This window comes from Heloderma suspectum, chromosome 4 (genome assembly GCF_057233095.1).
Source record: "Heloderma suspectum isolate Gila_16-S chromosome 4, 16-S_ref, whole genome shotgun sequence".
In the NCBI taxonomy this organism is placed as follows: Eukaryota; Metazoa; Chordata; class Lepidosauria; order Squamata; family Helodermatidae; genus Heloderma; species Heloderma suspectum.
The window spans coordinates 102042179-102054780 of NC_139461.1; the positions used below are offsets into that span (position 1 = coordinate 102042179).

Sequence of the window (12602 nt, forward strand, 5' to 3'; positions counted from 1 at the left end):
TGAGGCTTCACACAAGAGCTCTTCTAATCTGACATTGCTTTATTGATTACACCAATAGAATATAGAGAATTTGCACTTTAGATTACAGATATCAAATACCCTTTAAATAGAATTTGGTCCCTGTTCAATCACCACTCACTACAATGGGAGGCCAACTCCATGCAATGATACTTTGGTCTGGAGATGATGGGGTCTCCAGGTGCACACCATCCTGATGTTATGAGAATGACAAATTGGGCTGATCTCAAGCCCACTTTTGTAACCATTAGTCCACAGTCGCTGCACAGCCGTTGACCCTTACTCCACTGCCTTGGCATTACCTCACGACCGGTTCGGCTGTTGACCCACATCTATTAACCCACAGTGACTGTGTTGCAGAACCCAGAGTCAGAGAGACCACGGAGTGAAGGAAAAAGAGATTCTTTATTTAACGCGCGGGCTTAAGGCTGGAATCGTTTCCAAAGAGCCAGAAGCCCCGATTTACATTAGCACATTGGTTTTATAGACATTGTGACACATATGAAACGGCTCCTCCTCCCCCTCCCGCATGGGGTTGCAATCCTCAACATTTTTCCTCCTAGCACCATTGTTTATAATACAAGAACTGGGTTATAGGGTAGCCATGATAAGGAGAGAACAGGAGAGAACAGCAGAGAACAAGATATACAATTGTATGACCTTTGACAAGATAAGGAATTCCTGTGTCTCGTTAGCTTACAACAATATATTCAAGGGAGAAAGAGCTCAGCAAGAACATGAAGCATGAGACTGCATGAGGCTACTTAGTCTGACCCCCGATATGGCTGCTACATTCCCCCCTTAAATGCATAATTTCATTACAATTATAGCATTTCTGATAACTATACAAAGCTTTTTGTGACATACATATTACTTAGCCTCTTGTTGGGCTATTAGAGCGTAGAGGGCAGCAGTTTTACTAGCTGAGACATAAAACAGATTGGTTAAAGCGCATAAGACAAGGAACGCAGAGACATAACAGAACTTTTATGAACAATACTGATAGAATTAGGATGAACAATGCTTTTAAGCTAGCTAAGATCTGGAAGCCAAGGGGTTAACTAATTGAGCTAATTGTTTTGTCTTATTGTTTTGTTAGCTACTATATTGTGCAGCTTGTTGATTTGTTTATTTACAGCATTGCCATTATCAGTTAAGTTAAAACAACAGAGCTTTTGGTGTGTCTCACAACTTAAATGATGAAGAAGGAAGAGGTAATCTATACCAGCTCTATTTTCTAGAACTGCACCTCTTAGATCACGCAACTCTTTATTTAACAATGACAATGCTCGTGAGGTGGCATTTATGCTTTTGGCTAAGCTGCAAGCTAACCAGTTGTTCTTTAGACCATTAGCCAAGGCTAAACCTGGAACCCTAACTAGTGACATTGCTAAGGCCAATTTTTCTGAGTCAGAATATAACTGCACATGACTATTACAATTTTTAGTTAGTTGGAGTGCTCGAGGCTGCCGTTGACGGATTTTCTCGGGCTACAGGGGAAGAATTGGCACCAGTTCAATTGGCGGCTGAGGCAACATGGGTGGTTATCAGACAAGTTGGCAGGAATGAATGACCAAGTGCGGGAATTACATGTCTAAAACCATCCATGAGGCAAAAGTATGTGGGCATCATTAAAAGATATGTTTTGAATTTTATTACAGTGGAAGGGGGCCAGGGATAGCTTTGTATTTTCTGGAAAAAATTTTGACAATTAAGCATTTGTGCACACGTAGCATTTGTTTCAGCAATGATGGGGGTGCGTAGAGTGAACTCTGTAGGGGGTAGGATCTTTGCAACCACGCCCCAATTAGCATTTTGGGAATAAGTTAAACTTACACCATAAACTTTTAACATGGTATCTTTTTGAATGTTCCCAGGATGTTTACAGACAGGTATTAGGCAAGAGCTAATAAGCCTGTTTGCAGGTATACCTCTTGGCAAACAAAAATGTTTTACTCTCGTGATGTTAGCCAGGTGAAGCCAGTAATTATCAGCAAATCCCTGGGACAAACTTTCTCTTTCAGGGGCTGGCCCCCCTTTTTGCACCTTATTAAGGAGACACAATGCAACACTACTAACACTACAACACACATGTTTGATCTTCTTTGGGATCTGACCGTACGCTGGGCAGCTATTCACCTGGCAAGCTGCAGTAGGGTCTAGTCCCCTTCTTCAATTCTCCAGTTGCAGGTCTGACCGTACGCAGGGGGACAGTTTCCTGGGGTGTCCACAGTAAGGTCTAGCCTGAGTCTTCTTACTGCTTTTTCAGAATGATTTTTAAAGGATTTTCAGGATTTCTGTTTACAGTCTACTCTCCCCCTCTCGCTCTCTTGACTCGTGTCCAATGTATCTAGGGTTTAACTCTAGCTGCTTTCATAGCTGCGGGGGTGGAAAGTATGACAGTTTTCAGTCTTCTCTATCTGGGAGTCAAAGGGTTATTTTTCCCTCTTTAACTCATACTTTAACTCTTGGTTGGAAAGGATGAACTTCTGTGATGGGAATTGGGGGCTTATTTTCTAAGACAAAGCGACACTGGGCTTGAAGAACTTTGCTCAGTGTTTGAACTTTTTGTTTAAGGCTAACGTTTGCTTGCTTTTGATGCTGCTCCAGTGTCAATTATGAAGTCAATGTCACGGCCCCTCACAGTCAATATCACGGCCCCTCTCAAGCTGTCTCCCTCTTCGCCCATTCTGGCCTCTTTGGTTTTTTCCTTTGTGTATTTGATTTATTTTATTTGGGCATTCATGCCACTAATGTCCATCTTGTCCACACTGGGCACACTGGTTTTAAGAATCTTCTGCCTCTGCCGGGTCTTCTTCTTTTCTTTTTTCGTTTACGTCTTCTTGGGCCTCTGGGTCGAGGGGGGTGTACTGGCGATAGGCATTTGAAAGATGCTCCAAGTACGCTCTGGGGCCTCGGTGGCACCTTGCAGCACTTTAGACACTTTGGTCATATTAACTGACTTCTTTATACCTGCTTTCATGGCTTTTAACAGCAGGGTTTGATACTGGGTGAGGCGCTCTAGCCCAACTTGTGTTTTGGGATTCCAGCGGGGGGGAGATTTATTTACAAGGAGACTTTATTGGGTAACTTACAGCACACAGGCGTACTTAATGGTTGGATCAGACAGCTTCTCTGAACCACGAGCTATTGGGCTAAATGGGTTTTATACCATACATGTTACCCATGAGGCAGCACAACACTAGCAAGCATTTTCAGCATAGGCTAGAAGTGTTTGGTTCTCAGGCACAGCTTCCTGTAAACAATTTTGCTTCTCAGAGTGCTTGATAACACTTTTTATTTATTAGTATGGGAAGACAAATTTTTTCTTTCTTTTGCTTTCTTTTTCTTTGCTGATCTGCCTGTATTGCAGATCATGTTTCAAACTTTTTATATAAAACTTTCTGCTCCATGCACCAGCCTTGTCTCTTTATTTGTCTTTTTCAAGTTAAACTTACTTAAACTTTTCTGCCTTACACTAGTCCCACTGACACACATTTGGGATAGGCTCTTCTTCTCCTTCTAGTTACATTTTCTTCATTTTAAAGAACTATTACATTATTGTGGCTACTTTACCCCAGGTAATAAGCTCCAGGCACAATCAGCTGCTTTTAATTTACCCTGGGGGCAACTATGGCCACGCTTCTTTTTTTACAATTTTTTTTTTCTTTGCCTCTTGCCTTTTCTTTCTTCTTTTTTCTATCTGTCTTCTCTATCTGTCTGCTACTTTCTCTATTCTTTCTTTTCTACTTGCTTTTGTCTTTCTTTCCTTGTCATCCATTGGGAACCACACTTAGTATTATTTGGAGTTGCAACTAACACTAATCTGCAAATATCACATATATTTTATGATATTTAAGAAATCATAAAATATATACAACAAACTTTTTCTGCAATTTAACACAATGAATGGAAAACACTTCTTGCATGGTAAGGCATGATGGAGCAGATCCAGCAATTATACTGCTCTTCTGGCTGAAAGCTCAGGGCTCATTAAAATCAAGGGACGGGCATACCCACACACGCAAAGAGTTCTAGGTCACCATTTTTGCATCAGCAACTCTATGCTGCATGAGTTCTGGCAGAAGGAAATTTAAAAGTCACAGATCAAACTCAGCCTGCTGTACACTGAGCTGACGACAAACACAGACACACGGTCCACAGCGATGAGAGTTCATCAAAAGCTTCACAGCACTGTCCATGGCAAGTCTTTGACAATTTAAAATTTTAGTTCATGTGCAGAGTGTCTCTAAAAAGCCCAGACAATGATGGAGGCAAACAGGGAAGGCTCTGGGCAATGAAGATGAGATGTTTCCAGCAAAGGCTCTCTACTTTTGCATCAGTTTAAAAAGGGAAAGTGTGGCCCTACACCCCTTCTGACAGACAAGGGCCTTTAACTTTTTAGCAAGGCTTCTGTCTAAACAGAGCGGCACAGCTCAGCTCTCTAGCCATGACACTTTAACCTGGGCAACTCCTCTGTAAATTTTATTTTACTTCTGTCAGGTTCTCTCACAGACATTTTAAAAACTTACTCTTTTTTTTTTTTTTCTTCTAACCTGGTACACGAAAGCACTGAAACACTGAGTGCCGAAACTCAGGACGCTGGGGGGTGATGGGCATCGCTTTATACTTGCATTTTTCAGGCAGCCATTAATCTTCGGGGAGGCGGTGGGGTGATTTGCAGGACTTCAAAGGCAAGCTTCTCAGTTTGTTTGTATTTGTAAATCCCAAGCTCAAAACAGGACATGATGAGGTACAGGGCCACCAAATTCTTGCTTTGGCACGGGCAACAAATAACTCGGGTTAGCTTTCTTCGCTGGGGTCTCAAACAGGAAAACAGTCTTAATTTAAAGTTGTAACATCACTGACAGCGTCAGCCAGCCAGCTACACAGATCTCATTGTTTTTCAAGACAGTTGCTCCAATATCTTCTTTTCTTCTCAATCAGGTTGGGTCTCCCAGCTTACACAGTTTATTGCAGCTTTCAGGAGCATGGCAGTAGCGTGATTTTGGCTTGGCCAGGAACATGCTGTCTGGTTTCTTGGTCTCTTTAGCACACACACTTAGGCAGTGTAACACTGGATACTCAAATCAGTGAGATTTCTTCATTGCAGGGAATCCCACGGCAAAAGCTTAATGGTTACGCTCTTCAGAAATCATATAGCTGATGGTCAGTAGCTACAGGCTCTATGCAATTTTAACACAGTTCAAAGCTAAACACGGTTACCTTGACAGAGATCTTCAACGTGGTCTTTCCACTTTATTCTGCTTTGGGACAGTCTTATGGCACACTTTTCACTCGAAGAGGGGTCTAGCCTGTGCTCTGGGGGCTGATTCTTCACCTTTATTTTCTATTTTGCCTTCATCTTCTGGGTCTTCATTTTCAGTTTCCATTTCTTAGGGATTTCATCTCAATTAGGCGAGGTGATGATGTTGCACAACTCAGAACGTTGTGGGCAATTTTCCTGCCCCCCCTCTCTCGGCGCGCTAGGCTAACAGCTACTTCTTTGGCCTTACACTCTCACGCTCCCACGCTTTGTTAAAAGCCAGACTGTCCTGCAACATTTTTCTAATTAACAGCCTCAGATCTTGTTTTTTTTTCCTCTCAGCTCGACCTTGAGCTTTTTGCTGTTTTCTCTTTCTATTCTGAATCTTTTTAAAAAAACCTTTTTCCTTCTTTGTTTGACATACATCTCAAGGGGGTGCAAGGTTTGCTTCCCCCACCACCCATAGCCTCCCTCCTAAATTGAAGACAGACACAATTAGGGAATGGGAATTGGTCAGTGAGTAAGGGGTCTCACTGGCCGACACAAGAGGATTTTTCACACCACGCACTTTGCTACTGGCCTGGGCACCCGGACGGTCAACGGTATGCTTCAGAAACCGCAGTAGCCACTCACACAATCATCAATCTCTCCACTACATCCATATGTCCCTGCCACCCACTTTTCCCACTTTTTACCAGAGCGGAAAACGGCTTCCCCAGCTTCCTCAGCTTCCTACTGAGTACTGGCGTGCTAGGTACTGGCGCCCACTCGGGGGTGTGATCAGGCCCCCCTTCTACCCGCAAGGAGTAGGTTCTTTTGTATACGTATACCACCAACACTGACCTTCTTCATAAGGTGGGGCCCTCTTTTTTTCTGCCCAGTGGCCTTTCTCCCTAAAGGCGGGGCCCTCTTTTTCCCATATACTTGCCTTTCTCCTGAAGGCTTCCAATGTGGGTTTCAACTCAATTGCAGCTGCGATACAGGCAGGGCTCAAGTTCCTTCCTCCGCTTCCCAAGGTTCTCTTGCTGCTCACTACCGTTTGGGCGATCCCGGTGCAGGCTTTCTCCCATTCACTCGACAAAAAGGTCGGTGGCGCCAAGAAAGGGAGGCATGCGCCGAGCTCGTCCTCCTGGTGCGGCGATCAAGAGCAGGCAAATGCCACCTGTCTGGCTCAGAGCCTGCCACATCCGAGTCACGGCACCATTTATGTTGCAGAACCCAGAGTCAGAGAGACCACGGAGTGAAGGAAAAAGAGATTCTTTATTTAACGCGCGGGCTTAAGGCTGGAATCGTTTCCAAAGAGCCAGAAGCCCCGATTTACATTAGCACATTGGTTTTATAGACATTGTGACACATATGAAACGGCTCCTCCTCCCCCTCCCGCATGGGGTTGCAATCCTCAACATTTTTCCTCCTAGCACCATTGTTTATAATACAAGAACTGGGTTATAGGGTAGCCATGATAAGGAGAGAACAGGAGAGAACAGCAGAGAACAAGATATACAATTGTATGACCTTTGACAAGATAAGGAATTCCTGTGTCTCGTTAGCTTACAACAATATATTCAAGGGAGAAAGAGCTCAGCAAGAACATGAAGCATGAGACTGCATGAGGCTACTTAGTCTGACCCCCGATATGGCTGCTACAACTGCAGTCTCTTACAGACATTTGACCGCTGACTCACAAGTCAAAAGATGGTCTTGTTGCTAAGGGTGCAGTGCTCCAGGCTGAGCTGCCCACAGACCTAATTGTTATTCCACAGGATGTTGCAAGGGCTATTTTGAGCTGATGGTCTACAGGGTGCTGTAACTGCTGACATGGCAATCATTGATCTCGGACTATGAGGGCCTCTTCACTCAGTTTTCAGAAGTCCTTATGGCATGATTTTGAGATCCCTAATATTTCATATCTCATGACCTTGCTGGAACCCATTGTCATCCATACTATGGGAACCCATTCACCTAAAATCTCATATAAACCATGGATACATAAATGCTGATATGTACATGATAACATATACATTCAGTTGTAACACACAAATAGTCTCAGACTATTGAATAGGACAAGGTATGTGTATATACTAAATATATTTTAGAAAAAATGTGTTGTGTAGCAAGCCACGGCCAGGCTGGCGCATGCAGACGCCATGCAAAAATATTTGAATGATCTTCACTATGGGTTAAATCCAATGTTATGCAAGTGGACTTCTGCCTGTACAGTGGGACTTCTCCTTCATCTCCCCCCCCCTGCAGCCTCTCCATGTCCCCCCGCCCATATCTGCTCTGGAGGCTCCCCCAATCCTCTGAAGCAGAATTGGGGGAACATAGGGGGCTGTGGGGGGGGGGAGAATCCATTCTGCCAGTGGTTTCTGTTCCAGTGGCAAATAGCCAGCATTGGATCCAGCCTTATTTTTTTCATTAAAATATATTTAACTGTGGAACTTTTAACAGTGATTTAAATTAAAAAATAACTGTAACGTATTATGCTTATTTTAATATCTAAACTGTCAACTGTCTTTCTATAGAGGCTCTCAAGGCAGTATACGGAAAGAAAGTATGTAGGTGTACATAGAAAAGTTCTAGAGAGATGGTAAATAATATACATTTCCCCCCTGCCCAGGTATGGCGAAATAACGGCTGTTGCCAAGGTAATGTATTTTCCTTAAAATGAGTTTGTTGAATGCTACTCTTGAGATGCCCATCCCACTAATTAAATTATATTTTGATTTTCATAGCTTTACCCCTTCTATGCCAGGAAATCCCCATTTTTAGTGGACAAATTCCATGAGTATTTTCTTGGTGGCATGGATGATATGGCTTTCTCATCAAATAACATTTTCCAATTAACAAGTCAGATGTTAACAAATGGGACCAGGTGAGGTGCTGGTTTAACATCTCTGGAGTAAGGTGTGGTGCTATGAAACCTTAGACAAATAATTTTTGTGTAAGACCTTTGGATCAAATAGGTGGTGCATTGAGGTGTGGATAGGATAATAATTCGCATTTAATAACCACCTATTAGCATCTTTTGTTCATTTTGAGTTGCAAATTATGTTTGAGAAAATAGAAAATGAATTTGAGGACCTAGGTGGAGTTCTGAGGAACGTGTGGGCCAAAACAGACATTATTTTAAATGTCTGACTAGCTGCTACGTCGTCTTCCATTTTACTCAAGAGTAGACACGGGGTCCTGATCAGGACCCTAGTGTGGGGGGTGGGCTTTTAAGATCTGGATCAGGCTCCCTGCATCTAGAGTAAAATGAAAAGCCAGCTGCTAGATACACATTTGAAGTAATTTCTGTTTTGGCTCTGAGAGTTGTATTATGTATTCAGTATGTAACATTATGTACTTAGAATAATTCTTTTGATATTTTTCTCTTTAGCGATTGTTTTATTCCAGAGAATCCTCTGTATATAGAATGTAGAGATGAGCAGAGTAATACCGTTGGGTAAGTAAAGACTTCAGATTTGCCTAATTGTCTGAATAACCTCCAAGCTTTGTATTTCTTTCTAAGCTCGTTCCATTAGGCAAAATTCAGGCCATCTACATCCTTTGTCTCTTCCTGTTGTGGATGGGATTCCACCACCTGGATCAGGGAAAAATTGCCATGTGCATGTCTTTCGTATATGAGAGCTTGAATTCAGTATGCTAATGTTACTTCTCTATGTTTTCCAGAACTAGCTCCCAAATCCCCAAATTGGGATCAGTCTTCAAGGGAATTCTGGCATTCTGTAGCAGAACTCTCTTTATGCCTTGATTGCATTTTTTTTGCATCTTTTGTATTTAAAATGACATTATTGTTCAGTGAATTTAATATGCAGAGGATCAGATTTAGGAAACAAAGGGTGCTGATTGTTGAATATAAAAAAAATAGTTTAGCCGCTCGTTAAAAGTCCTCAGTGAGTTGTATCCAGTGATGTAGAGTAAATGCAGCATGTGATTCTGAGGGTTAATTATACTTAGTTATACTTTCAGTCTATCTCACCAGAATGTATAACATTTTGGTTTATGATTCTACTTGTCTGTGACTGTCAGGAGCACCCTAGCTGCCTCTTACAGTCACCTCCAATAGCCAACTCAAGACACAGACGAAAAGGCTTCTTTTCAAGGCTTTATTCCTTTTACGACTTAATGACTTTTTCAGATGCTAATCACCCGCGACTAAGCAAGGAACAGCTCTGGGGAAAGATAGCAGAGTAGCCTATACTCCAGGTAAGGCAGTTGGTCCCCGTTTGAAGGAGAATCACAGGAAGACCCTGAACTTATGGGCTAGGGAGAGATCCTCCCTCTTTCCCTTGGGTCCTCGGGACGCGACCGTTGCTTGCGCGCCAAACGAGCGCTACGCCTCCTTTCCGCGCCCTCCATCTGTTGTCGCTCCCTGAGTCGGTGCCGACCGTCCAGCAAGCCCCCCTCCAGCGCTCTCTCGCTGCCAGGGTCACTATCTATGCCAGGAATGCTGGCAGGAGGAATCTCTGCCAGCTGCTGTGCTTGTGAGATTTGAGCGAGCTCCTCTCCCACGGATTGCTGTTCCTCCTCAGAATCAGAACTGCTCTGGGGCTCTATTGGCTCAGTCTCCATCCTGACAGTGACTGAATAGTATTTGAGTTGGCTCTCCTGAAATCAATGGCAGAATTACTTCGTTTGAATCAGAAATGTATCCCTGGATTTCTACAAGATTGTCCTTGCAGAGCAAGTAGCTAATCCACAGGATTGTTGAGAATAACCATAGTACGAAGTCAGGATGAAAAACCTTTGTGACTTTATACCGAAAACATTTGATTGTTCCAATTTCCTGTTTCATTTAAATACTTAATACATTGCTGTCTCTGGTATGAAATTTTGTCAGTGACACCCTATTTTTATGGTCCCATGAGCAAACTTTATACCTAATACTGTCTTTTTTCAGTATGATCAAACAGTTCAAAACTGAGCACCACAGAAAATTGACTTCTTCACTGACCAAATCAGTTGAAAAGAACGTCAACTATACAGAGAGAGGAGTTTATTTTGACACTCCACCTTGGGCAACAGTAAGTCTTTCTGGCATCCAGACATTATTGATAAGAAAGAAACACATTTGGAGAGAGACTGATAATCCAGTATATTGTTTGTCGGATATGGGCAGAGTTGTACATGTCTTGCGCCCCAAAATATTGCTCAAATGAATTATATAATCTAAGAAGTATTTTGTTTTGTTCATTTGTATAGTTTATACTGATTCCAAAATTACAGTTTTGAAGGCATTTATATTTATTTCTTTTGGCAAGAGCTTAGCTAGACTAAATGTATTGAGAGAGAGAGAGAGAGAGAGAGAAAGAGAAATGGAGATTGCTGATGGTGGTTTCTAGTGAGGGAGAAAAGGAACAGTAGACGCTAAGGGTATTTCTACACCAGCCTAAAATCCTGCATTTAAAATGGGGCTTTCTGCTTCAGTTTTAAATGCAGGATCACAACTGGCTCCCTTTAAATGTGTTTCTTTTTTCCCTGCTCCTTTCCCCCTCCCCGCCCCTTATCTGAGTCTTCCATTATCTGTTGTTGATCTTCCTCTTGCCACTTTAACTCTTTGGATGGAGGATCCTGAAGCTGAACACAACAATTTGATAGCTCATTATCTGCGATCTATTTAAAAATGGAACAAAGGGCATTTAGTGCAGGAGGCAGGGTCACTGTATCATGTAAAGAGCCCGCAAACTTGCAAACTTCTGTGAAGGAGCAATCTCAATCACAGGATAAAAGCCTGGTGTGAAGGAGCCTTAGAAAGAGACGCAGTTTGCATTGACACTTGCACTTGCTGAGACCTGGAAGCTTTAGTAAATCCTTTCCAGTTTCTGAGTTTATCGAGATGTCTCCAATGTTTTCTCAGCAACCATAAAGGCTAGAAATGTATTTTCTTTTCAATGAAAGCAAGAACCTGAGGATGTCAAATTTCATGGCAAATACTGGATTCCACCCTAGTATAGGAATTATATTAGACTTGAAGAATTTCTCAGTTCGCGATAGGAATCTTCAGATCCTTACAAACCACTTTGCTTGTGTGCAACTACAACTGCAAACTAAAGAAGTGTCTTTGGCCATCTCTGGACTGCTTAGAAAAGTTACTTGATTTACAGCCTGGTCCTATATATGTTTACTCACAAGTAAGTCCCACTGATTTTGGTGAGGCTTCCTCCTAATGTTCATTGGCTGCAATCCAATTAAAACTTACTCCTAAATATTGCATTGCAGCCTTATACTGTAGTCCTAAATCTGTTTAATCTATGAATTATGTATTACCTCCATGTTTAGTTCCTTGGAATTAAAAAACAAAACAAAACCTTTTCAGTCATAGTAACAGAGAATCAGTGAACATTTATTCAACTAAAATCTAAGGCAGTTCAAATCTGCATCCTTTGAGTAGTTTATGGGATTATTTATGGTCTGTTGAGTTTCCTAATAAATTTAGCAGATCATTAACATTAAAGTAAAGATTGCAGGGCACAATGCTATTTTTTTAACCTTTCATATAGGGTGTAGATTACATGATTGCATGCAGCCTGAAAAAGTCAACATGATTTTGCAATCTATAATAGTCTGAGAGAGTGATCCTGTGCCCCCTGGACAGTGTCTGGGTGTGGGAGAATAGAATAGTTCAGTTTCCTGGCTCTGAGGTCAGAGACAGGGCACCGACCTCAGAGCTAGGAAACCATACTCCCCTCCCCCTTGTAGCTAGCATGGAGAGAACCATGCCAGCTACCGTTCCACACTTGGAAAACAGAGCATGGAGATGGGGAAAAGGGGGTGTTCCCAGGGGTAGGGAGGGGAGGAGACTGGGGCGGCTGCGATACATTGTATCCTATGGCCACCCCAGCCTCCTTTCCTCCCCCTCTAAAGCACCGCCACTAGACAGGCAAAATTGCCCGTCTAGCAGAACTGCAGGAAGACAGTGTGACGTTTGAGTAAGCGTGCATAGCATTAAACTATATGTCTCACAAACACTACTAAAGACTTAAAAGCCTGGCCCTAGGACCAGCTCAAAAGGGTTGTGAGGTGGTACATTGCTCCAATATCAGTGAAGAGGACTCCAATATCAGTGAAGAGGACTCCAATATCAGTGAAGAGCCTGTTGCTCCAACACCTGCCTTTCTCAATTTGCACAGATTAGCAAAGGTCGTCAGAGAGAGTGACTTGGATCCAGCATCTCTTTCCACCAGCAAGAGCACCCCCTAAGTGAAATCCCTCTCAGAATTCCCCCAGTGGTTGATTTCCTCTTGCTCTGTATCTCTGAGTGCCCCCTCCCCCACTATTCCAGAGGGTTCCCCAACCTTCCAAAGCAGATTTT

The 12602-nt window shown here is 42.7% G+C and overlaps 1 protein-coding gene across 5 annotated transcripts in view; it reads left to right on the top strand.

Annotated features, from left to right (window-relative positions):
• Positions 1–12602, top strand: part of GPLD1 (glycosylphosphatidylinositol specific phospholipase D1) — a 56996-nt gene that overhangs the window by 25972 nt on the left and 18422 nt on the right. For all 5 annotated transcript variants that reach the window (XM_084850121.1, XM_084850122.1, XM_084850120.1 and 2 more), the window contains 4 exons: positions 7905–7932; positions 8020–8159; positions 8667–8732; positions 10191–10314. In XM_084850121.1, coding sequence (XP_084706247.1) covers positions 7905–7932; positions 8020–8159; positions 8667–8732; positions 10191–10314 — 358 coding nt within the window. The remainder of the gene's footprint in view (positions 1–7904; positions 7933–8019; positions 8160–8666; positions 8733–10190; positions 10315–12602) is intronic.